Genomic DNA, 25,208 nt, shown 5'->3' with positions numbered 1-25,208 from the left:
CGTGTAAGTATGTTTGACACAAAAATGGCCTATTTACAGGCCATATAGGGACTTAATTTTTGGTATCACTTGAAGAGTACCTTCAGAGTGCAGGATATCACCCAAAAGTGTTTTGAATGAATGCAGTCGTTGCTTTCGGTGTTATGACTTAGTCACAGCAAATAGCCAGAATAGAGAGAAATGATGCCACTGGTTGATGTTGTTGATCATTTATTTATTTTAATGATTTGCTGGGGTGTTTAAGAGAGGGTTTCAAGTTGGACAATGATAATAACAGCTATAATTTTGGGGGAAAGGTGGGGCAGTTGAGATTTGAGGGTTAGTATTATAAGCAACATATTCCAATATTGGTATTAGAAGGGTTAACATGTCCTATAGGTGTTCCAGGGCTTCTGGGATGGCTCAGTTGGTAAAGAATCCACCTGCAATGCAGGAGACTGCTTTCAATGCAGGAGACCTGGTTCAATCCCTGGGTCAGGAAGATCCCCTGGAGAAGGAAATGGCAATCCATTCCAGTATTCTTGCCTGGGAAATCGCATGGACAGAAGAGCCTGGTGGGTTACAGTCCATGGGGTCACAAGAATTGTACACAACTTAGCAACTAGAACACCACCACCACCACATAGGTGTTCCAGCTGGCTGAAATGAGACAGAATATTGAAATAAAGGAATGCTTGTGAGTATTTTGTCCAAGTACTTAAACAAGGAGGCCATAGACCTGGGTGGCTCCAAAGCCTTGGTAAGTCTACACGTGAAACGATGACCTAAGGCAGAGTCACTGGAATCCAAAAAAATGAAACTTATGAACGAATCACCAATAGCCAACTAGGATTTCCCAATAAGGCAGCCACTTAAGAGCTGTAACCAATCAATACTTTCTTTGATTTGCTTCCTTGTCTTCTCTGTAAAAAACCTTTCCCCTAATTTCTATGGAGTGGAGTGCTAATCATTTTTGGTTTGGGGCTAATTTGAATTGGCATTTGCTCAAACTCTTCAGAATTTTAATGTACCTTAGTACCTTAGTTTATCTTCTAACTTCCTTGCATGCTGTCCATCTGGTAAATCTAGTTCTGTCAAAGCATGATTCTCTAATTGTTAAAATCCTGTCTCAAGTGATTAGTAAGGAGCATGTATGTATCCAAGTTTTATTCGGTTCAGTTCAGTTCAGTCGCTCAGTCGTGTCCGACTCTTTGAGACCCCATGAATTGCAGCATGCCAGGCCTTCCTATCCATCACCAACTCCCGGAGTTCACTCAAACTCATGTCCATCAAGTCGGTGACGCCAAGTTTTATTAAACACTACTAAAAAACGAAGACCACGCAAATGAGAAGAGAGATCACATCCCTTGCTACAATGTTAAGCAAGAGAGTCAGCCACCATCTCTTGCATTTAGCAGAGATTCAAAGGCAATCATGGAGAGGGGAAGCTTTATAGAGGGAAAAAAAGCTGGGTGGGGGGCGGTGGTGGTGGAACACTTGTAGTATGCGCTGGAAGGGGAACTTGGAGAAAGGATGTCTGAAACAGGGAAGTTGGCAGCCTTTGAGTAAATCTTGACCATTCTGAGCTGATTGCAGCAGAGGTTGTGGCTTGGTTTCTCAAGTGGGCCAGAGTTTTATAAGCATATATGGTTTAGCCACTGTTCATTTATAGGAATTCTCTCATTCATTAAGAAGGAAGCTAGCAGAATGGTAGAACTGATTCCATGAGTAAATTGAGACTTACATGGTAAATTGGTACTTACATAATCACTGGGGAAGGGATGAAATAAAAATAAATTTATATAAAACTGGCTTATGTTTCTCAGGACAATGTAATTTTAAGCTTTGGAATTTTTTTTTCAGTTTATGACTGCTCCTCCTCATTACACCTCATCAATTTTTCCTGGGTTATAAAATCTTTGAGTCCTAATAAATTGTTTTCTAAATGAAGTTATGTTTCCTGAGGGTGTCAAATGAATATCAAGTGTGTTTATTACAAAATCCTATAGAATGAAATCAATTTTAAAAAGCCATACAGGGACTTCCCTGGTTGCCTTCCAATGAGGGGGCGGTGGGTTCGATCCCTGGTAGGGGAACTAAGATCCCACAGGCTGCTGGGCAACTAAGCCCTTGCACCACAACTAGAGCAGGAGCCTGCCTGTCACAATGAAGCCTCAGCACAGCCAAAATAAATAAAATAAAAATGTAAAAAAATACCCAATCATCTTTTGGCTTTAATTCCAAGTTTTGATTAAAAATTTATGTATTATCTCATTCAATCTTCACAACAATCCGATGAAAGTAACCCATTGTGGTAGTTCAATTATTATTCCCATTTCCCAGATGTGAAAACCAAAACACAAGTAACTTGAGGAGTAACCAGCATTAAGTAAAGGACAGCTATAAAATAGTAGCGCACTGGCCATGCGGTCGCTTCAGGCTGCAGGAGTGAGGCAAGGCCAGCACCACAATTTGGCATGGTCCAATACATTGCAGGCTGTGGACAAGGGCAGTTGTCTTTTTTGCCGCTTAATTTTTATTTTTACCCCTTTACGCTGTTGAATCGCAATCCTTTCCTAAGAGAGTTTACAGGGATGGGAGTTCAGAAACCGGACTTGGCTTTAGAATTTGCCTTTGCTAGCTGTACTGTCTCGAGCCAGTCATTTAGTTTCACTGGGTCTCTTGTTTCAGTTGTGTAGAGAGAGAGCTGGAACAACGTTCTCCGAATTTTAGGTGATGGTGAATAGCATCTAATGTAAAGTCGCACCATTTTAGCTGCGGCTACTCGACTCCGGGAGTTGGTGATGGACAGGGAGGCCTGGCGTGCTGCAGTCCACCGGGTCGCGAAGAGTCGGACACGACTGAGGGACTGAACTGAACCGACTCAACTCCTAGTTACGTCCCGCCCCCAATCATTCCCCCCGTTGTCATGGAGATCGGGACGCCCAAGTTGGTAGATTCTCCTCCCGCGATACCTGGGCGGAGCACGGGATGACGCACGCGCGTTCTCAGCGGCCGAGGCGCCGCGGTGCCTACCGGGACTGAGCTCCCAGCCGCCCGATCAGGAAGTGGCGGGCGGAGCTGGGGGAAGAGACGCCGCCTCAGCCACCGCCGCCAGTGCGAAGACCCCCGAACTGGCGGGGCAGCGCTGGGCATGCGTGCCGGGCGGCGGAGGCGCTGACAACGAGCCCGAAGCGGCAGCCACGCGGGCGTGGGCGGCTGGTCCAGGCGGAGGCTCTGGGAGGCGGCGGCGGGGCGCGTGGGGCGGCCCTCCTGGCTCAGGTAGGAGCTGCGGACGCCAGGTTTGGGGCGCGGAGCCCCAGCCTGTTGTTCTGCGGGGCCTCCTCCCACTCCCGGGGGCACGCGGCCTCCCGTCCCGCGGGAAGCCGGGGCTGCGGTTCCCTGCCCGAAACGCTTAACCCGGTTACAGCTTCTCGGGAGCATTGTTTCTGAGGCCGGAGGTTCAGTGAGCAAAGTTTTGGGTTGGAAAGCGGGGAAATTCGAATTGGAGAGCTGGTCGTGCCTCTCCTGAGCCCCCAAACTTACATTAGCTGTAGCCACACGGACCAGGTGTGTGGAGTTTGGGGAACCGTGGCGCCCAGCCAAGTAAAGGCTGTGATTTAGGCGCTCCTTCACGGATTTTTTTGTTTTTTTTCAACTGCTTCTTGGAAACCTACTTTGGAATGATTCCTAATCTTTGAGTTATAATAGTTTTCTGCAGAGTTTAAAGACATTTTCCAAAACAAGTCGCTGCGGTACTTTTTCCCCTTCCACTTCTACATTGCTGTCTTTTCATGGGTAAGCAGTCTCTTCTCAGCTTGCCGGCTATTCAAAGCAATATGGGCCCCTGCGAGGCTCAGGCAGGCAAATGAAGCAAGAGAGGAAAGAGTTGAAAGGTTGAAAGAAATCAAATGATAAAGTGGATAAATGATAAAGTCAAATGATAAAATGGGAGGGATGTGGGCTTTGCAGTTAAAAGATTTTCACTGAACTTTTGGCTTCTCAGTGGGGAACACGTGAACTCACTGAGTTGTGGCAGTGATGTGTGTGTTTTAATGTAAAACGGGGAGGTTGATGTGTCCTGTTTACTACACAGGTCAGTACATATGAAACTCTACAGATGCGGAGTAGTCTTCTGAGAAAAAGGTGGAAAAGTTAGGCAGAGCATGTGATGGTGAAAGACATTAAACCTTCTGTTCTAGGGACCATTGAACTTTACCCGTACCACACAGGTCGCTTTTGTTTTGGAGGCTTTTACCAGCATTTTAGGTCTGGAATAAGGAGCACCTGGTTTAGGAATCAGTCTCCTGGCGTCCAGGCTGTCTACTTTCAGCTGTGTGATCTTAACTCTGCCTCCTCAGGTGTAATAGGATAAATACCTGCTATCTCATAGAGTTGTGAGAATCGAATGCTGTTAACATCCAGGTCTTTGTAAACTGTAAGACTTTTATTTAAATCTGTGTTAAAATCGTGATTATAAAAGCCTGGGTTAATAATCTGTCTTTACAAAGTGAAATCAGCAGATGTTTGTTGTTTTAGGCTTGTTTCCCCCACCACATCATTGGGGAATTCTTTCTTGTTCTAATACACTTTCCCTCCCCTAAGACTGTCTTCTGCCTTCCTCACCTGGGTATAATCACTGGGTTATTTCTTTTCAGATCCAAGTCAAAATAAGAATTCTGAAATAACACGTTGGTCTAGCTTTGCTACTTAAAAAATCACTTTCACAAACATTTTCTCATTTTATTCTTACAGTTGGGCTAGATGTAGACAGCATGGTAGTACCCTCATTTTACTTATGATGAAATTGGGTTTAGAGAGGTCTAGTGGATTCCCTAGGTCATGTTACTGTCAGGGGTCAGAATTTAGGGTGGTCTTAGATTCGAGGTCCAGGGTCAGTGATTCTTCTTTCCTTAACTAAAGTTTGACAAGTTTATTTCTTATCAGTGCTTTTATAAAATTTTATAGAAGTATAGTTAATTTACAGGTGTTTCTAATTTCTGCTGTATAGCAGAGTGGCTTAAACATACACTCTGTCATATTCTTTTCCATTATGGTTTATCACGGGATATTGGACATAGTTCCCTGCACTGTGCAGTAGGACCTGTGTATCCATTCTGTAGAATAGTTTGCATTGGCCAATCCCAAACTGCCAGCCCTTCCCTTCTCTCCTCCCCTTCTTGCTTGACAACCACAAGCTTGTTCTCTACAATTGTGAGTCTGTTTTGTTCCGTAGATGTGTTCCTTCAGTCATGTTTTAGATTCCACAAGTAATGAAATCATATGCTATTTGTCTTTGTCTTTCAGACTTAGTGTGGTAATCTCTAGGTCCAACCATATTGTGCATATAGAGTATTTCGTTCTTTTTCATGACTGAGTGATATTCAGTGCTTACATTTTTAACTTTCAGCGCGCTAAGTCACGTTTTATTTATTCATTGCTTTTTAAGCGAGGGGCTGAGTGCTTTCATGTTCTCAAATGTAAGCTGCTTACATGAAGACAAGGATTTATCTTCCAAAACTTTCCAAAGGCTGCAGTGCAGTACCGTGCCCCACAAACAGAAGACATTTAATAAAGGCTTGTAAAACTATTAACAGAGAGGCTAGGGCAATTTAAAGTTCTTCTGTTGTTAGTCATTTACAAAATATTTATTGAGCTACCCCATGCCTGAAAGCTTTCAACGTCTTAGAGTCTCTTTTTTGTCACAGAAGGGTGTGTGGGGTCTGGCTACTCGCCGCTCAAAAGCCCGTAAGCAGTCCAGGTTGGTGGAAAGGAAAGTTTGCTTATTTGAAATAAAGCAGGCTGGGGGAGGGCATCTGTCTGTCCAAAGGCCGATTCGCTGCGCCGCCCCTCCCTCTCCCCCCGCATTGGCGGTGGGGCAAGAACTTTTATAGATAAAAGAAGGGGGCTGTCGCAGAAACAGCACAGTCAGCTCTGACAGTTATCTTCACTTTGGTCATCAGACTGACCAGCGTCGCCTTGGTTGCTTTAGGTACAGTTAATCTTCAGTTCCGGGGTCCATTTGTTCGCATTTCTTTGAGGCCAGTTCTCAGAATTGTGGCAGCTTCTGTTGTGGGTACAGTCTGGTCATCATGTAGTAACTTCTCCCACCTGGGGTTTCAGTATCCGTAAGACAAGCTCACAGGATATGGCTCAGATTATTATCTGTAGTCCTTGAGAAGGAACTAAAGGTCCTTGACTGTGCTTAATGACTCAGTTCAGTCGCTCAGTCGTGTCCTACTCTTTGTGACCCCATGAATTGCAGAACGCCAGGCCTCCCTGTCCATCACCAACTCCCAGAGTTCACTCAGACTCACGTCCATCGAGTCGGTAATGCCATCCAGCCTTCTCATCCTCTGTCGTCCCCTTCTCTTCCTGCCCCCAATCCCTCCCAGCATCAGAGTCTTTTCCAATGAGTCAACTCTTCACATGAGGTGGCCAAAGTACTGGAGTTTCAGCTTTAGCATCATTCCTTCCAAAGAAATCCCAGGGCTGATCTCCTTCAGAATGGACTGGTTGGATCCCCTTGCAGTCCAAGGGACTCTTATTTAGTCTCCTTTGATTGTTTTCCCTTGCTTCTTCATTTCTCACTTCTCTGAGTAAACTCTGAACCTTTCCACAGACAGAAGGCAGGCAGAGGACTTGGGAGAGGGGGCAGCAAGGACCATAGGGTCCTGCTCCTTTTCATTTCCTCTGAGACTTCGCTTATGAGCTTATGAACACTAGTCTAAAAAGCGTAGAAATCATTTACATCGTCATCTCGTGTACTTCTGAGACTCTCCGTAGCGTTCTAGGGAGAGTTCAGACAAGAGAGGAGTGTTTTAAAATTCTTCTTGAATAACCTGTGGTTTCTCTGGTTGTACTGAAATTGCTCAGAATGTTGAATTTTAAAACGGAAGAAAACCCAAAGAGATCTATCTAGTCCCACCTCCTTCCAAAGCAGAAGTTTTCTGTAGCTATTTCTTAACAAATATTAAGTCAGCCTCTTCATTATTTATGGTAGAGAGTCCATCTGTGCTGCTGCTGCTGCTCAGTCACTTCAGTTGTGTCCGACTCTGCAGCCGCATAGACGGCAGCCCACCAGGCTCCTCTGTCCCTGGGATTATTCAGGGACAAGAATACTGGAGTGGGTTGCCATTTCCTTCTCCAGTGCTTGAAAATATACCTTTTAATTAACAACTAATTCTGATGGTTCTTTTTTTGCAATGAGCCTAAATCTGTCTCCTAATTTCCACCCAGTGCTTCTGAAGCGCCATTCTCCAGTAGGAATACCGTGTGAGCTGGGAGTGTCAGCCACACATGTAATTTAAATTTTCTAGTGGCCGTAATTTAAGAAAAAAGAAAAAATAGGGCAAATTAATATTTTACTTAACCCAGTATATCCACAATATTATTACATTAATCTCTAGTTATCACATAATCCATTTAAAGTATTTCAGTAATTTAGAACGTTTTTTTGCTATATTGAGTCTTTTTAGTTTTTTGGCTGCCCCTCATGCCATCCAGGGATCTTAGTTCCCTGACCAGGGACTGAACCTGTGTTTCCGGCATTGTCAGTGCAGTCTTAACCACTGGAGTATCAGGGAAGTCCCTGTATTGAGTCTTTTTAAATCTGGTGTGTATTTTACACTTAGAGTACATCTCAACTCTGTCCCCGCTTAAGGTGCTAAGTTGGCACTTCAGCCAGTGGCAGTCATCTTGGACAGCATAAGTTCTGGAGCTTTAGAGAATAATCCTGTTTTTCTTTACCAGTGCTTGGCACATAACAGGCATGAATTAAATATTTTTTTTTTAGTGAATGAGTAAGTGAATGAATACAAGTCCTAGAGAACTAGTAATAAAAGGCAGTTTTGTTTGGGAAGTAACTTTTGTTGACACCTGTGGATTTGGCATATAGATTTGAGTGACTTGAATCTGTATTAAAACTTATTTTTACCTTTGCAGCATTATGGATCCAAGCCTTTTGAGAGAACGGGAGCTGTTCAAAAAACGAGCTCTTTCCACTCCTGTAGTAGAAAAACGTTCTGTGTCTTCTGAGGCATCATCATCAAAGAAGAAAAAAGCAAAGCTAGAACATGGAGGATCATCGGGCTCTAAACAAAATTCTGGTTAGTAGAATTGACTATTTAGTTTTTATTTTTCAGGGAACCACTTAGTCATGGTAAGTTCATTTTTTAGTTCAACATTCGTATTGATTCTTAGTTTGTTAAGTATAAGGGCTGGAATGATGAGGTTTTTTTTTGCTCTTAAGATGTTAATAGTTGTTTTGTAATTAGAATTTAGGTTATCTTTAAAAAAAAAAGTTCATTGAGGTTTAAATTACGTACCTTATAGTTCGCTTATTTTAAGTGTATAATTCAGAGATTTTTAGTAAGTTTACAGTGTTGTGCAGCTGTTACTGCATTGAATTTTTGAACATTTCCATCACCCTCAAAAGATTCCTTGTGCCAATTGGTAGTCACTCCTTGTTCCCACCTCAGCCCCTGATAACTGATAATCTTTGTCTCTTTGCCTTTTCTGGACATTACCTGTAAATGAAATTGTACAGAATATGTTCTTCAGTATGTGGCTTCTTTTTCCTGACATCTGTTGAGATGATAATGTTGTTCTTGTTCTTTGTTAATACGGTGCTGTGTGCTGTGCTGTGCTCAGGCTTTGTGACCCTGTGAACTGTAGCCCATCAGGCTCCTCTGTTCATGGTATTTTCCAGGCAAGAATACTGGAGTAGGTTGCTGTTTCTTGCTCCAGTTAATTAAATGGCAACCTACTCCAGTTAATTAATATGGTATTAATTAATTGATTTTCAGATGTTAAACCAACCTTGCATTCTTGGAATAAAGCCTACTTGGTTATGGTGTGTAATCCTCTGTTGTGTGATTCAGTTTGCTGATACTTTATTCAGTGTCCATCCGTGTCATCCCATATATCAGCATTTCATTGCATTTTTATTGCTAAAGAGTATTTCACTAGATGGATATACCACAATTTGCCTATCCTTTTCCTGTTAATGGACATTTAGATTATTTCTACTTTCTGGCTGTTAAGAATAGCGCTGCTGGGAAGATTCATGTACAAGCCTTTGTGTGGGCGTGTGTTTATTTTCTCTTGGAAAGAGACCTGAGTGGAATTTCTGGGTTATGTGGTAAATTTATGTTTAACTTTTTAAGAAACTACCAGAATGGCTGTACCATATTACATTTCACCGTTAATGCATGAGGAATCTATTTTTTCTCATTCTTGCCATTTTGATTATAGTCTTTCTAGTGGGTGTGAAGTGATATCATTGTGGCTTCAATATGAATAGAATTTCATGTGCTATTAATCATTCATGTGTCTTTTGATGAAATGTGTATTCAGATTGTTTTTTTTCCTATGAAAAAATTGAGTTGTCTTCCTATTGATTTGTAAAAGTTGTTGTTTTTCTGGAGGCAGGTAGAGGGGCATGCTATGGCTTGTGAGATCTTAGTTCCCTGACCAATGATTGAATCCAGGCCTTGGGAGTGAAAGTGTGGAGTTCTAACCACTAGGCAAGCTTGTGGAATTCCCTTACATGTGTTTCTGGTGTCATATTTAAGAAACCTTTGCCTAACCTAAGCTCATAAAAATATTTACTCCTGTGTTTCCTTCTAAGAGTTTTATAGTTTTAGCTCTCATATTTAGGCCTGTGATCCATTGGGTTGATTTCTTAATGAGTGGTTTTAATGTAAGAGTCTAAATTCATCTTTTTGTGGTTATTCATTTGTCCCTGTGCAATTTCTTGAGGGGGGGAACCACTTGCTTCTCACTTTTGACTTGCATTGGCACCCTTGTTGAATATCAGTTGACTACAAATGAGTTTTTTTTTTTCCTTCTGGAATCTCAGTTAGTTTCCATTGACTCATGATTTCCATTGACATCATGCAAAGATGGGCACAATAATGGACAGAAATGGTAGGGACGTAACAGAAGCAGAAGATATTGTTTAAAAATAAAATAAAATTAGAGGAAAAAAATAAAAAAATAAAAAAAAAAAAAGAAGATATTAAGAAGAGGTGGCAAGAATACACAGAAGAATTGTACAAAAAAGATCTTCATGACCCAGATAATCACAATGGTGTGATCACTCACCTAGAGCCAGACATCCTGGAAGGAGAAGTCAAATGGGTCTTAGGAAGCATCACTACGAAAAAAGCTAGTGGAGGTGATGGAATTCCAGTTGAACTATCCAAATCCTCAAAGATGATGCTGTGAAAGCGCTGCACTGAGTATGCCAGCAAATTTGGAAAACTCGGCAGTGGCCACAGGACTGGAAAACGTCAGTTTTCATTCCAACCCCAAAGAAAGGCAATGCCAAAGAATGCTCAAACTACTGCACCATTGCACTCATCTCACACACAAGTAAAGTAATGCTCAAAATTCTCCAAGCCAGGCTTCAACAGTATGCGAACAGTGAACTTCCAGATGTTCAAGCTGGATTTAGAAAAGGCAGAGGAACCAGAGATCAAATTGCCAACATCCGTTGGATCATCAAAAAAGCAAGAGAGTTCCAGAAAAACATCTACTTCTGCCTTATTGACTACATCAAAGTAGTGGATCACGACAAACTGTGGAAAATTCTTGAAGAGATGGGAATACCAGACCATCTGACCTGCCTCCTGAGAAACCTGTATGCAGGTCAAGAAGCAACAGTTGGAACTAGACATGAAACAACAGACTGGTTCCAAATAGGGAAAGGAGTACGTCAAGGCTGTATATTGTCACCCTGCTTATTTAACTTATTTGTAGAGTACATCATTTAGAAACGCTGGACTGGATGAAACACAAGCTGGAATCAAGATTGCCAGGAGAAACATAAGTAACCTCAGATATGCAGATGACACCACCCTTATGGCAGAAAGTGAAGAAGAACTAAAGAGCCTCCTGATAAAGTGAAAAACTAGAGTGAAAAAGTTGGCTTAAAACTCAACATTCAGAAAACTAAGATCATGGCATCCGGTCCCATCACTTCATGGCAAATAGATGGGGAAACAGTGACAGACTTTAGCTTTATGGGCTCCAAAAGCACTGCAGATGGTGACTGCGGCCATGAAATGATGCTTGCTCCTTGGAAGAAAAGTTATGACCAACCTAGACAGCATATTAAAAAGCAGAAATATTACTTTGCGAGAAAAGGTCTGTATAGTCAAAGCTATGGTTTTTCCAGTAGTCATATATGGATGTGAGATTTGGACTATAAAGAAAGCTGATCACTGAAGAATTGATGCTTTTGAACTGTGGTGTTGGAGAAGACATTTGAGAGTCCCTTGTACAGCAAGGAGATCCAACCAGTCCATCCTAAAAGAAATCAGTCCTGAATATTCATTGGGAGGACTGATGTTGAAGCTGAAACTCCAATACTTTGGCCACCTGATGTGAAGAACTGACTCATTTGAAAAGACCATGAAGCTGGGAAATATCGAAGGCAGGAGGAGAAGGGGATGACAGAGGATGAGATGATGACAGAGGATGGCATCACGGACTCAATGGACATGAGTTTAAGTAAACTCAGGGACTTGTGATGGACAGGGAGGCCTGGCGTGCTGCAGCCCATGGGGTCACAAAGAATTGGACACAAATGAGCGACTGAACTGATGCCAGTACCACAGTCTCTTGATAGCTGTAGCATTCTGGTAACATTTTGGAATTAGGAGGTATAAGTCCTTCAGTCCTGTTACCTTTTTCAAGGTTGTTTTGGTTTTCCTGGATCCTTTGCATTTCCATATAAATTTTAGGATCAGCTTGTTTTCATTTGTGAGAAAGTCACCTGTGATTTTGATGGAGATTGCATTGAGAATTGCTACCTTAACAATAAGTCTTGCAGCCAGTTAATATGGCTGTCTTTGCATTTATTTAGGTTTCTTATTTCTTTCAGCAATGCTTTGTAGTATTTAATGTGTAAGTCTTGCTCTATTAAATTCTAAATGTTTTTTTTTATATTGTGAATGAAATTATTTTCTTAATTTGGTATTTGGATTGTTAATTGCTACTATTAGAAATACACTATATTTGTGTGCATTGATCTTGAACTCTGCAACTTTGCTGAACTCATTATTTCTAGTTTTTTTTGTGTGAAGTTTTACGGATTATGTGAGATTGGGGCTTCCCTGGTGGTCCAGCAGTAAAGAACCCACCTGCCAGTCCAGGGACCAGGATCAGTCCCCAGGTCAGGAAGATCCCTTGCAGAAGGAAATGGCAACCCACTCCAGTATTCTTGCCTGGGAAGTCCCATGGACAGAGGAGCCTGGTGGGCTACAGTCCACAGGGTTGCACAGTCAGTGCGGCTTAGTGACTGAGCACAAGCACGGGGAAGATAATGGCATTTGTGAATAGGAAGTTTCACTTCAGCTTTCCAGTGTGAATACCTTTTATTTCTTTTCTTGTCAATATTGGCTACTAATAGTAGTAAGTGTGAACATCTTTGCCTTGTTCCTAATCTTAGGGGGAAAGCGTTCAGTCTTCCATGTTGTAGTATGTTGTTAGCTGCAGGAGTTCCCCTCTATTTCGGTTTAGTTTGTTGAGAACTTTTACTATAACTGTGTAGTGGCTACTATTAAAAACTTGTTCAGCATCCATTGACATGTTTGTTCTTTTTCTTATTAATGTGGATATTATGCTGATTGATTTTAAAATGTTAAACCAACCTTATATTCTTGGAATAAATTCTACTTGATTGTGGTGTATAATCCTTTTTATTTGTTGTAGGATTCACTTTGTTGATGTTTTGTACAGGATTTCTGTATCTCTATTTGTGAGGGATATGATATGGTCTGTAGTTTTTTTGTGCCTTTTGGGGTATTTCTGGCCATAAAATGATTTGTGAGGTATTCCCTTTCCTCTGTTCTCTGGAAGGTTTTGATAAAAATTTCTTCTTAAATATTTGATAAAATTCACATGGAAAGCCTTTTGGGCCTGATCTTTCCTTTGTGGGATGCTCTTCATAGAAATTTCTTCATATAGATCTGTTCAGATTTTCTGTTTCTTCTTGAGTTAATTTTTGTACTCTGTGTCTTTCTTAGGAGTTTGTCCATTTCATCATCTACGTTTTCCAAAGGTTTTCAGACTATTCCCTTGCAGTGCTTTGATTTCTGTATGATCAGTAGTGCTATCCCTCCCCACTTTAGTTTCTGATTTTAGGAATTTTGTTGTTGTTTATTTGTTTTGGTTAGTCTCGCTTAAAGATTTGTCAATTTTGTTGATCTTTTTTTTTTTTTTTTAATAAAAGCTAACTCTTTGTTTCATTGCTTTTTCTCTGTTTTTCTGGTTTTTAAAATTTTTATTTCTACTTCATAATTTCTTCCCTTCTTATTTTGGATTTAGTTTACTCTTAATATATTATTTTTTAGAGAACTAGATCAGTGTAACTTAGTTCACAACAGAAATTATTTACCTACTTCAAAGTGTAGCAGTAGTAATCTTTACTGATGTCATCTTGTTATGTGGTTTTCAGACTGTTTTACTAACTGATATTAAAGCAGAGCCAGTCTTTCTATCAAAGCAGGTTTATCATTCTTTCTAGCACATACATTAGATTTGATTATCTCTCCTTTTAGTTAAATTTAAATCAAAATTCTTTTTGTTCTTAATTTTTTGGCTGTCTTGTGCCCCCCAGGGATCCTGCCTATTGCCCCTGCATAAGGAGCATGGAGTCTTAACCACTGGACTTTCAGAAGTCCCTTAATGAAATTCATATTGAGTTAATTCATAGTAAAGAAAATTTTGGGCTTCCCAAAAGGGGTTCAGTGGTAAAAAAAAAATCAGCCTGCAATGCAGGAGACGTAGGAGATTTGAGTTTGATCCCTGAGTTGGGAAGATTTCTTGGAAAAGGAAATGGTAACCTACTCCAGTATTCTTGACTGGAAAATTCCATGGACAGAGGAGCATGGCAGGCTACAGTCCGTGGGGTCTCAGAGTCAGACATGAATGACTGACTAAACACACATGCACGAACAAAATTTTAGAAACTGTTTTAAGCATTAGCAGAAATCTACTCTTAGAACGAGTCTCTTTTATCTACTTAAGAATATCTTTTGGAGAAGGAAATGACAAGCAACTCCAGTGTTCCTGCCTGGAGGATCTCATGGATGGAGGAGCCTGGCGGGCTACAGTCCATGGGGTTGCAGAGTTGGACACAACTGAGCATCTGAGCAAGAATATCTTTGCTCCAAAATCTCAGTGGTTTAAAACAGCAAAGGTTTGTTTGTTTCATATCATGTGTTTGTCATATGTTGACAGGGGTCTTAACTCATTGTAGTCACTCAAGGACCCAAGCTGACATAGTAGGTGATACTTCAAATGTTGTTGGTTTCAATGACTGAGGAAAGAGAACTCTGGAAAATCTTGCCTGGCAGTTAAATGCTCTGGTTTGGACTTCCCTGGTGGCTCAAATGATAAAGACTCCGCCTGCAATGCAGGAGACCTGGGTTTGATCCCTGGGTCAGGAAAATCCCCTGGAGAAGGCAATGGCAACCACTCCAATATTCTTGCCTGGAGAATCCCATGGACAGAGGAGCCTGGTGAGCTACAGTCCATGGGGTCGCAAAGAGTCAGACACAGCTGAGAGACTAGCACTTGGAGGTGACACATACCACCTCATTGACCAGACCTCATCACAGGGCTGTGTACCCCACCACTTCCATGTGCTGAATGAGAGGGGAGCTGGAAATACTGGGTGTAAACAGCAAAGACTGCCATAGCACCCTAGCCTGGGTCATTATCACTGGATTGTCAGCTGCTTGCCGGGTCTCCTGGGCTCGCCTCTCTCGTGGCCATTCTGTTTACCTCTGTTCTGAATCTGAGCTCAGTGTTCTTACACTCGGTCCTAGTGCCACTGGCTTGGAGCCCCTCCAACATGCTTTGCTTTCTTTTGCCTCTTGGTCTTTGGTCATAATATTTCCTCTTAATAGAACTTTCTTTCTTATCTCCTTCCCTCTTTCCTTTGGTGAGCTCCTATTTCTCTCTTAGGTTTCAGCCTAAAAGTCCTTCCCACTTGCCAGTTTGTGTTCATTGTTTAGCCTTTGAATTCCCACAGCACTCCCTGTTCTGACAAAGCTGTTTGTGCTACTGTAATTGCATGATTGTGCGTGCTTAGTCTGCTCAGTCAAGTCCGATTCTTTGCAACCCTTTGGGCTGTAGTCTGCCAGGCTCCTGAGTCCCACTTGCCAGTTTGTGTTCATTGTTTAGCCTTTGAATTCCCACAGCACTCCCTGTTCTGACAAAGCTGTTTGTGCTACTGTAATTGCATGATTGTGCGTGCTTAGTCTGCTCAGTCAAGTCCGATTCTTTGCAACCCTTTGGGCTGTAGTCTGCCAGGCTCCTGAGTCCATGGGATTTTCCCCATGGGAGATTCTCCAGACCAGAATACTAGAGTGGGTTGCCATGCCCTCCTCCAGGGGATCTTCCCGACGCAGGGATTGAACTTGCGTCTCCTGTGTCTCCTGCATTGCAGGCAGATTCTTTACCCACTGAGCCATGATTACCTGTTTGCTGTTGTAACCTAATCACTCTCACATAGAAGCACGCAATATGTATTTTTTGAACGAGTTAAATAAATTACAGAGTAAGGTAGGGAAAAGATAGTGTTCATGATCAAAAAGTCTGGTTATTAAAGGACCTGTATGCTTCCCATCTATGGCATGGACCCCAAGTTTTTCAATTTATGAAAATGTGGTTTTAACAATTGCTCAGAATTGCTCCTGGTTACCAAAATATTTTGTATATCTAAGTTTCAGAAGTCCTTTGAAAGTTGATTATGTGATTTGTGTTAGTTTCTAATGTTAGGAGAAAAATATAGAAAAATAAATACTCTAGGTACTTCCCTGGTGGTCTGGTGGTTAAGACTTGACCTTCCAGTGCAGGGGTGGGTGCAGGTTCGATCCCTGGTCGGGGAGCTAAGATCCTACATGCCTAGTGGCCCAAAACATAAACAGAAACGATATTGTAACAAATTCAATAAAGACTTGAAAATAAACAAATACTCTGGATAAGCGATTTCAGACTGGCATGTAGGGCTCTTTAAATTGAAAACGATATTTATTTTTCACTTCACATATCAAATTTTTTCTGTTTTGCCATAATTTTCAGTAGCTTCTTACTCTATTAAGTTGATGTGACGCATTTAGTGACAGGCTGTTGCTTCCATTTTTGTTGTTTTGAATAATGCTATTGTAAACATCTTTGTATCTTGAGTTTTTTTCTTTTGAACTAATTTCTCAGAATAAATTTCCAGAGGTGATGTTTCTGGCTTAAGGGCAGTTGTAGGGGTTAAAACCATACTTTGGTTTGCTCATGGCTTGTAGCGAAATAGTATCAGGGTTATAAAATTTAATACTATACAGCCTTTGGCATTTCAATAAATAAAACTGCCATATTAACAAGTGTTAAGTGGTCCTATCTTTTGACATTTTTAGCAGTTTTTTTGCATTGGGTATCTTAGTTCTTGAGAGTGTGAGTATGAGAGGCATAATGAAAGGACAAGCTTAAGACGTGAGATTAGGAGGTGTGCTAGTGAGTTTCAGTTTGAAAATAGCTTGTCTTAGATCATGAATTTCTTACTAAAGAGTAAGTTGGTTTTATGAAATGTGTATGCAAGTGTCCTTGTGACCTTGCTGAGTATTTTGAGTCTTTCACACTAATTCTACATAAAACTTAAGTCTTTAAAACTCTGAAAGTTGTCTGTAACTAACTAGAAAATACTGCTGCTTAATAAGTAGGGTCTTACATGTATGTGGAAGTATTTTACTTTGGACCTAGATAAGCATTTTAAGTAGTGTTTTAATTACCAAAACACAATAGCGACAGTACCGTTTTTTAGTCCACATGGTTTGTTTAGGTGTAAGTCGTTTTGGGATCATTAGCCTTTCTTTTGTTTTTCAGTTTACCTCTTAATGCTTCTTAGAATTGAATTCTAAGAATCTAATCCAGTTTTTGCAGTGTCATTTTAGTTTATTTTTAAAAATCTATTTATTTGGCTGCACTGTGCGGCTTGTGGGTTCTTAGTTCCCCAGCCAGAGATTGAACCCAGGCTCACAGTGGTGAAAGCGTCCAGTCCTAACCACTGGCCTATCAGGGAATTCCCTGAAGTGTCATTTTAAAACAGGTTGGTCAATTACTCACATTTGTCAAAGTTTTATTGTATATTTAATGAAGTGGATACAGACACAAAAAGTGCATATTTAGCTTGTTTTTCCCTTCTAGTAGAAATCTTTTAATTATTCATAGTCGATATTATAACAGCTGGTCTCAGAAATTTTTCTTTTTTTTTCTCAGTAGTTGAAGACTGTTTTCAGAGCTTTTGTTCATTCTGTGTAGAGTACTAGACCACTTCAGTTTCACGTTTTCTGATGTTGTCCATCATACTTCTAATAGGGTTTGGTTCGTTTTTCAAGTCTTTTACGGTTTTGTTTTTCACACAGCAGCAGCAATCAAGCACTTCATAAAGAAAAGCCAGCACCACTAAAGAAACCACTGTAAATATAAATAAAAGCAGAATGACAAAGCAGGCAGTGTTCCAGTTATCATGAAAAGGGTAGATTTTTTGAACTTGAAAACCAAGGTACTGATAAACAGAGGTAGTGGTTTCATTCCAGAGGCTGGAGCTCAGTGAGGCCATTCTTAGAGATTCTGCTTCTTATATCGCTCCTTTTAATCTATAGAAGGTAGAAAATGAATATATGTAACCAGACTCAACGAATTTGTCAGTTAAAATCTCAGTTCTAAGATTTGTTAGTCAGTTTATATAGACTGCATGAATCTTCCTTATTTTCTGTCAGAATTAATACGAAAATGGTGTTCTTGAATTTTTCTATATTTCTGTTTATAGAGTATAAAATTCTATAAACCATACCATGTTTTTTTTTAAATATATATCACTTGTTAGACAAGTGTTTATCTTCAAGATTCATATATAGAAATTAACTGCTAATGGAGGGAGAAAAAAGGCAGCTGAATTGGTTTAAAATTTGACTAAAGCGGAAGTCACAGAACTGTTACCTAAAAGAAAAAAAAAAAAAGCAAAACCAAAACTTAGCATTTTAGAGTTGTGTTCTTCAAACTGCCCCCAGAAAAGCTTTTCTCATACCTTTGTAGATCCTTCTCACCTTCCTGGTTCAGTGTATTCTGTCTTAGTTCCACGCCTTTAAACTTCTGAGACAGGTGATGTAAAACAGGAACTAATGGCTGAGTGAAAAATAATAGAGAAAGAAAAGCCAAATAATGAGTTTTCAGAATAAGGGTAATATAATTTTAGATTAAAGTTGCCTATGAAGAGACCTTAATCTTAGGATTTTTTTTTGTTTTATATATATATATTTATATATATACATGCATATGATAGTCTTAAATATTTCATAATTCTTAAATGGCCTATGGACAGGAATAGTTAAGGAAAAAAAACAGGCAGATTCAGCATTCCACAGGTATGTATTGCTAAATTTTTATTCCATTTCACAAAATTAGCCAGGGAGTTAAAGTTTCACTATTCTTGCATTGAGCTTTGCTCCTGTTGACCTGATACTGGTTGGGCCTTAAGTGGGACCATAAGGATTGAAGATCTGATAGTATTAAAAATAAAAAATGACTTTTTATTATCTTAATCTTCAAAGATAATCTTTTTAAGCTTTTTGAAAGAAGTTCTAAAATACATAAATACTAAGAAACTTTGAAATGAGAGGAAAAAACCCCAGAGTTCCACTTCCCTAATTCAGTGACTGTTGTCAGATTGTATGCTTTCTTTTAGGAAAGAAATGAATTATTTAGTGTGGGGTTTTTTTTTTGCTACATAGTTGTAAGTAGACTTTTATTCTTGTAAATAAGTGTTTATTGATTACCTGCTGTGTAGTAAATACTTTTCTAAGTGCTAGAAATAACTTGTGTGTGAGAGTATGTTTCATTTATAGACAATTTCAAGGTAGTGTGAAAGTGTGTGATAAATACCCCCATACTTATAATGCAGCTTCATTTCTCAACTCTTGGCCAGTCTATACCTCTGCCCACTTCCATCCCATGGAATATTTTGAGGCAGATTCCAGACATCATGTCACTTCATCTAGGAATATTTCAGTATGTATATATTTAGAGGTGAGGACTCTGTTTTTAAATATAACTGCAGTATCATTTTCAAAAAAGATTAAAGCTTAAACCCCTTGCCCCCTCAAATGTAACAGTTTAATTCCTTAGATTTCTCTGTTTTCCTTATAAATATAACTTTAAAACTTTGCTGTTAATAAACTAATATTTTCTAAGCTTTTTTTTTTTCTTTTCTTTTTTAAATCTGATTTGCTTGGCAAGTCGTTTCATCTCTGGATGGACTTGGTTCCTTCCTTTCTTCTTTCATGTATTTGAAGGTTAAATTGATGATCTGAGGGCAAAAGTAAAGGTTCAAGTTCATTTCTTCTTGTTGGATTTAAGAATCCTTCCGTTTTATGATGCTTGGTGACCTTTCATCTTGAAATGAGAGACAGGAGGCTAATGGACAGTAATTTAATCAATTGCTTATGGGAGATACAAAAATACACTGTCTGGCCCATGGGTATCTGATAACTTACAGTTTTGTGGTGATTACTGTTTAGTCCCTTAGTTGTGTTCTACTCTTTGATTTGTTACCCCTATTCTTTGCGACTGTAGCCTGCCTAGGCTCCTCTGTCCAGTGGGATTTCAGACTACGTCAGGAGACCCAGCCTTTCAAAGTTACTTTTCTATCTTTTGGTTTTTTCTTTTCCAAGTACACCCTAGGAGAAGGCAGGGTTTCTGCATTGCACAGCTCCAGGGAGTATCAGTCACGTCCTGTGTGTGGCGGGTGCCTTTCAGATAGAATACAGTGTACGCTGGGGTTGTGCAGTGTGAAGGTCCTGATAGCCTACCCTTCCTCCTCTGCATGGTCACTGCCTCTGATCTTAGCACCTTTTACACAAATAGTCAAGTAACCTATAGAAGCTAACTCAGAGACAAAAGTTACCTCCTTTTGACCCAGCCTTGCTGATAGAGTAGTGTCATGTATGCGTGTGCACAAATGCCTGAATAATGAAAAAAAAATCCTTTTGAATTTTTAGTACTGCTAAAATGCAGATATTCCTTGGAGGGGTAACACAGATTGTTAGTTATTTTTGCTTCAGTATGAATGAGTTTTAGGTTCTTTTTGAAAAGCAGAGCGAATAGAGGAGAGGGAGAGGAAGAAGATGAAGGCCTTGGGGAAATCGGGGTAAGGGTGTCTTATGTGGATGCGTAAAAACAGGGAGAATTGCCTGAGCCCGATCTAGTAATTTTACCTTGGCCCGCCTAGGCCTCTGCAGCACAGAGAAAAGTATTCCGTAGGCCTTTCAGGTTGTGATTCCTTTATAAAATTTGGAAATTTCGTTTGAAATGTCTAAATCTGACATGAGAACTGACTGCAGGGAGAATCACGGCAGGGGAGGGAGGAAGGAGCAGAGTGAGGCAGTTTCCTCGTTTTACCTCTCAGATTTAACCTATCCTGATCATTAACTTAAACTTCTGTTTTTCATGACTGATTTCAGAAACGTTATCCTAGCAATTTTAAATTAAAAAATATCATTTATAATCTTATCTCCCTAACATATCAAACTTCTAATTTTTTTTTTTCCTCCTAGAAATTGGCTGTGTAAAATGTATAAGTCATGCCTGGTTGAAATTATGCTGAATTTACTCCTTTGTATTTTAATTTATTTTGAGTAACTCTTCTAAAATTTGTGGTGACTTTTTAAGACCGGGGAGAAATTATAGAGACTTAATAATTAAGTTATTATTTCAAAATGAAATTTTAGAATGATTAGAAAGTTGGCTTAAGGAACTTTGTATTCTGTTTATTTTTGAGGTACAAGTGAACTGCTTAAAAATTTTTCGGGTCCCCTTCTCCCTTTAAAAAAGAAAAAAAGAGAGCGGGAGGGAGGGAAAGAGATGGAATGGGAGAGATAAGGAGAGGAGAGAAGGGGGCAGAGAGACACACACGACATTCACTTACTTGAGGCTGACTTGTACCTGTCATTAAACTGTTCTACTGGTTACATTAATACAGTATAGTCACACAATCGAATGTTATGTGTGAATGCGCAACTGTAGTGACCCAGAAAGATCTTTAGGATATGTTGTTAACTGAACAAAGTGCAGGCCAGTATGTGGAGGAAAAAGGGAAATAATATGTATTTTTAGTTACTTGTATCTGCACAGGAATCTTGGGGATATACACAAATTAATAACAATGATTACTTGTGGGGTTGGTTGGAGAGTAGAGTCAGGTGATAGGGATGTGTGTGAAACTTGTCAAGGTGTACCTTGTTATAATCTTTTGGTTTTTGAACCATTTGAATTTAGTTATTCAAAGCTAAAAGTACTCCTTGCCTTTGGCTTTTAACAGTTTATTGTATTTAGATTACTTCTAAAACAGAATCAGTGACTGATTAGATTGCATACTTTATCCACATGCAAACATGCTTATAATAATTATTCTTGGAATGGTGACTATGGATAGACGTGTATGCCACCTCCAAGGGTACCTGTAAGTTTTTTGCCATGTATCTAAGCAGTTTCCAGAGTACATACATAGCAGGTTTATGTTGTGAATGATGACAGTTTGCCATCTGTGAATGTGTTGATTAACTGATGAGCAGCTCAGAACATTCACCCTTTAGTTAGCTTCTGGGCATAACCTGGAAAAAGTAAACCCTGTAATATAGATTTATTTTCCACCTTACATGTAATGTGGTTTATTCTTTCATAGTACACTAAAACTCTAATAATTTTGTGTGTTTAGGTTAAAATCTAAATTGTTGATGAATTAGACATAATTAGATATGTATGCAGAGGGGCTTCCCAGGTGATACTAGTGGTAAAGAACCTGCCTGCCAATACAGGAGACATAAGAGACATGGATTTGATACCTGGGTTGAGAAAATCCCCTGGAGGAGGGCATAGCAGTCCACTTCAGTATTCTTGCCGGGAAAATCTCATGGACAGAGCCGCCTGGTGGGCTACAGTCCATAGGGTCGCATGGAGTCGGAGACGACTGAAGCGACTTAGCACGCACGCGGGTATGTAGAAAGTCATTTACCGATAGGATTTTCTTGTATTGTGATACTGTTTTTGAAATTAAAATGTTAATTTATATGAAGCAAATGCTGTAAACATGCCTTAGAGAAAGTGAGAGAGAACAGTCAAAGGTGGGAACAGTCTGTTATACATATATATATATATATATATATACACAATTATATAGATAATTTTTAGTTTTTTAAAATATAAATTCCCTTCACCTAGTTTTCCTCCCATTTTAAGGCCCTAGTGAGATATTTATGGGTATAGGACTTAGAACTGTTCTGGAGCCCTTGAATTGCCAGATCGAAATAAAGTTAGGCTTTTATTCTATTTATGGAAAAGCCCTTGAATTGAATTTTCTGGTGCCTTTAAAAGCATATCCCTTTGAAATATGATCGACTAATCATAATAGCTTTACATATAGACTAGCTCACCCAACTCTGGAGCTGTCTGGGGTAGGCCATGTCTCTAGTTAGCTGGGTGAAATGGCAGTGAGCCTCCATCCGTATAACTACAGACAGTTACCAGCAAGATGTAGGCTGATTGTAGCGTTAAGACAGTTTGGGAGGCAGGAGTTTATGTCTGAAGTTTGAGTTACGAGTTAACTGTTCTATTTGACAGTTATTTTTATTTGATCTGAGACTGTTTTTGAGCTCTCTTACTTTGGGTAGCAAGCAAGAATATTTCCTAAGCAATTAACCACATTGTACTGAGTCTGGAGAAATCTTCTTTCAGCAACCTTTGGGTTTGTAGGGGATACTTTTCTCATGCTGGCAGAACACTGATTATTATAGAAGGAATAAAAATTATGAAAAAAAAAACTTTCAAGTTCAAAATAGATTTACCAGCAAAGAAAAGGGCAAAAGTTGACTCTTTAGGTCAGTATATATAGGTAATATTTTAGAACTCTAGCATTTACTAAATAGTTAAATTTTCATGCTTGAATATTTCAAATTCATATAGGATTTGAAATTTGGTCAGCAAGTTGATAGTAATTCTGAGTAGATATGAATGATGGCTCTGAGCTATGAAACTAATCTTATTACCTCAAAAGGTACCCTCCTCCCTCCCTTAACCAATTCTTCTTAGGACATATTTTCATTTTAAAATGTAGTTTATTAAAAAGACTTACTGTGTATTTATTTTTGAAGATTAGTTTAAGAATAACTCTAACATTATATTGAAATACTGTGATAAATACATATTTCTGTGGCATCTAAAAATTAAACATTAGATTTTTATTTAATAATAGCATGACTTATACGCTACAGTAATACAGACTTTAAAATTTGACTGTAGGAAATTATTTTAATTAAAATGTATGAAAGTCTAAAGCTCTAGCTCTGAAAATCATCTCATTGCTTACAGTATAATGCAACCTAGTAAATGGTACTTTTGTGGTCTTTTTATTTTTATATAAAAATCACAGTGTGATTATTGGCCTTCTCTGCATGTACACTTAAATAAAACAATTTTGAATATATTCTCATATTTTCTAAAATATAACAAACTTTAATATAAATGCTTTAAATTTGTATGTATAATCAGAAAGCTTTAGTCCTGGATTTGCTTTTAGTCTAGATTCTTCTTTAAGAAAAATCCTTTGTTAAGACAGAGCAAACTGCTGAAATGAAATAGCTCAGAGAAAATTAAATTTGCAAGTAATCTCTTAATATCAAATGCATATGGCTTATTCTAAGGTCTGGATATAGATCAGGTTCATAGAAAATGTCCTGAATTTTCCATTAAGGCACAGATGGTAAGGGTGCTTGTCAAATAGCAAAGGCAGTCTTCATATTTTCATAATAAAATCCTACCAGACAATGAAAAGAATAGAGGTTTTTTGGTCTTCAGTAGGAACAAAGCTTTCTGCTTGGGCTTTATGGTAAAATATTTATATTGTATGATAAGAACATGTATTATTAAATGAAAAGATCTCAGAAACCTACCTCTCGTCTGAAAGGCTGCAGTTGAAGCGATGGTATCGTCTGTTTGTAGTGCAGTCCAGTGCACAGCTAAGATGGAGCTGCGCTTCTATTGGCTGAACCACAGGGCAGCTGACAGTTTCCTCTATGTTCATTTGCATTAAGTCCTGCCACCCTGAGTAAATCATTCATAAACTTGACTAGAGCGGACTGGGTTCTCAACTGTCACCCCCTCTTTAGGCCTATTTTTTTTGTTGTTTTTAAGCTAAATTGCTGCGTAAGAATTTGTGAGTTAGTAACAAATTGATGATTCCTTAGTGTTTAGCTGTAGAATTTCTGATCCTTCAGTGATTATTTAAGTGCTCAGGCTAGAAGCTAATCTCAAGAGAGGCAGTAACCTGGGAAACCAGCAGTCCAGGTTCTCCAGTGTGGTGTTTCCTCCACAAATTGTGCATAGACTCTCATAAATGATATTCTCTTTTCTCTTCTTTCAACTTGCCATTTATATGAACCTGACTCTTGGAAGTGATTATTTCCATGTGGTAGTTTGCTTTGTATGAAATTCCAAGGGAGAAGAAAAAGAAAAAAGGTTTTTGTCTCTACTAATTGGGAGAGGGTTAACTTTGGTAGGTACATCAGCGATACTAAAAAAAATCGTCTGTGAAAGTTAAATTGCAAAAGAACCCTCAGTTGGATGTTTATAGAGATAGAATGATGTTTTTATTGTGGTTTATTAGAGTTGTGGTCTAAGTGTAACGGTCAAGGTTTTTATTTGTGAGAGTGGCTATTAGAACAGCAGCCGATTGGGTTAGTGCTTGCTGTGTAGACTTCTTTTTTAAAATTTTGAATAAGTCACATTTGTTTCTAAGACCAGTAGAGGAGTATGTGGAAATAATCTTATTACGTTCGTTTGTTCAGTCTGCTAATATTTATTACACTGGAGACCTTGTGGTAAACAAAACTGTATATGCTTCACGATTGCTTATTACCTGCATGGTGCTTATCCTTAGCATATTGTCCTTAGCTATTATTCATAGTCTTCCCAGTTGTTTATTTAGTATTATAGGATGACTGTATTACTTTAATAAGAATTCACTAAATATGTATTTATGAATTCCTGTATTCTGAAAAAATATCCAGTTGGAAATGGAATAATTGTGTTAAATGCTAACTAATGATTCTTATACCAGGCACATCACAGTTTACCACTGGATTGGAATCTTTAGTCTGCCACTTATTAGTCTG

The 25,208-nt window shown here is 39.2% G+C and overlaps 2 protein-coding genes across 11 annotated transcripts in view; one reads left to right on the top strand and one right to left on the bottom strand.

Annotated features, from left to right (window-relative positions):
• Positions 1 to 3,042: 3,042 nt before the first annotated feature.
• GTF2E2 (general transcription factor IIE subunit 2) overlaps positions 3,043 to 25,208 on the top strand; it is an 80,482-nt gene continuing 58,316 nt past the window's right edge. For 4 of the 6 annotated variants that reach the window (XM_086380909.1, XM_086380904.1, XM_086380902.1 and 1 more), the window contains exons 1-2: positions 3,043 to 3,261; positions 7,924 to 8,087. In XM_086380909.1, the coding sequence (XP_086237035.1) occupies positions 7,928 to 8,087 (160 nt within the window). In that variant the 5' untranslated portion in view covers positions 3,043 to 3,261; positions 7,924 to 7,927. Of the gene's footprint in view, positions 3,778 to 7,923; positions 8,088 to 25,208 lie in introns of all 6 variants that reach the window. The other 2 variants (XM_086380905.1, XM_086380903.1) reach the window with 2 other exon arrangements.
• On the bottom strand, positions 17,106 to 24,068 carry SMIM18 (small integral membrane protein 18). 5 transcript variants are annotated; one of them, XR_015156443.1, is made up of 4 exons: positions 23,988 to 24,046; positions 21,885 to 22,080; positions 18,074 to 18,171; positions 17,106 to 17,642 (listed from the first exon to the last, which is right to left on the bottom strand). XR_015156443.1 is itself a non-coding variant. In XM_086380910.1 (3 exons), the coding sequence occupies exon 3, from the start codon at positions 17,603 to 17,605 to the stop codon at positions 17,309 to 17,311; it is 297 nt and encodes a 98-aa protein (XP_086237036.1). In that variant the 5' UTR covers positions 17,606 to 17,642; positions 18,074 to 18,171; positions 23,988 to 24,068; the 3' UTR covers positions 17,106 to 17,308. The 5 variants fall into 5 exon arrangements, 4 of the variants coding, with proteins under 4 accessions (XP_086237036.1, XP_086237038.1, XP_086237037.1 ...); XM_086380910.1 differs by lacking the exon at positions 21,885 to 22,080 and having other exon boundaries at positions 23,988 to 24,068; XM_086380912.1 differs by lacking the exon at positions 21,885 to 22,080 and having other exon boundaries at positions 18,093 to 18,171; positions 23,988 to 24,068.

The sequence above is a fragment of the Bos grunniens genome, chromosome 27, assembly GCF_055505025.1.
Source record: "Bos grunniens cultivar Pamir isolate PY7600 chromosome 27, Bosgru_T2T1.0, whole genome shotgun sequence".
In the NCBI taxonomy this organism is placed as follows: domain Eukaryota; kingdom Metazoa; phylum Chordata; class Mammalia; order Artiodactyla; family Bovidae; genus Bos; species Bos grunniens.
This window is presented reverse-complemented; position numbering and strand designations above follow the sequence as displayed.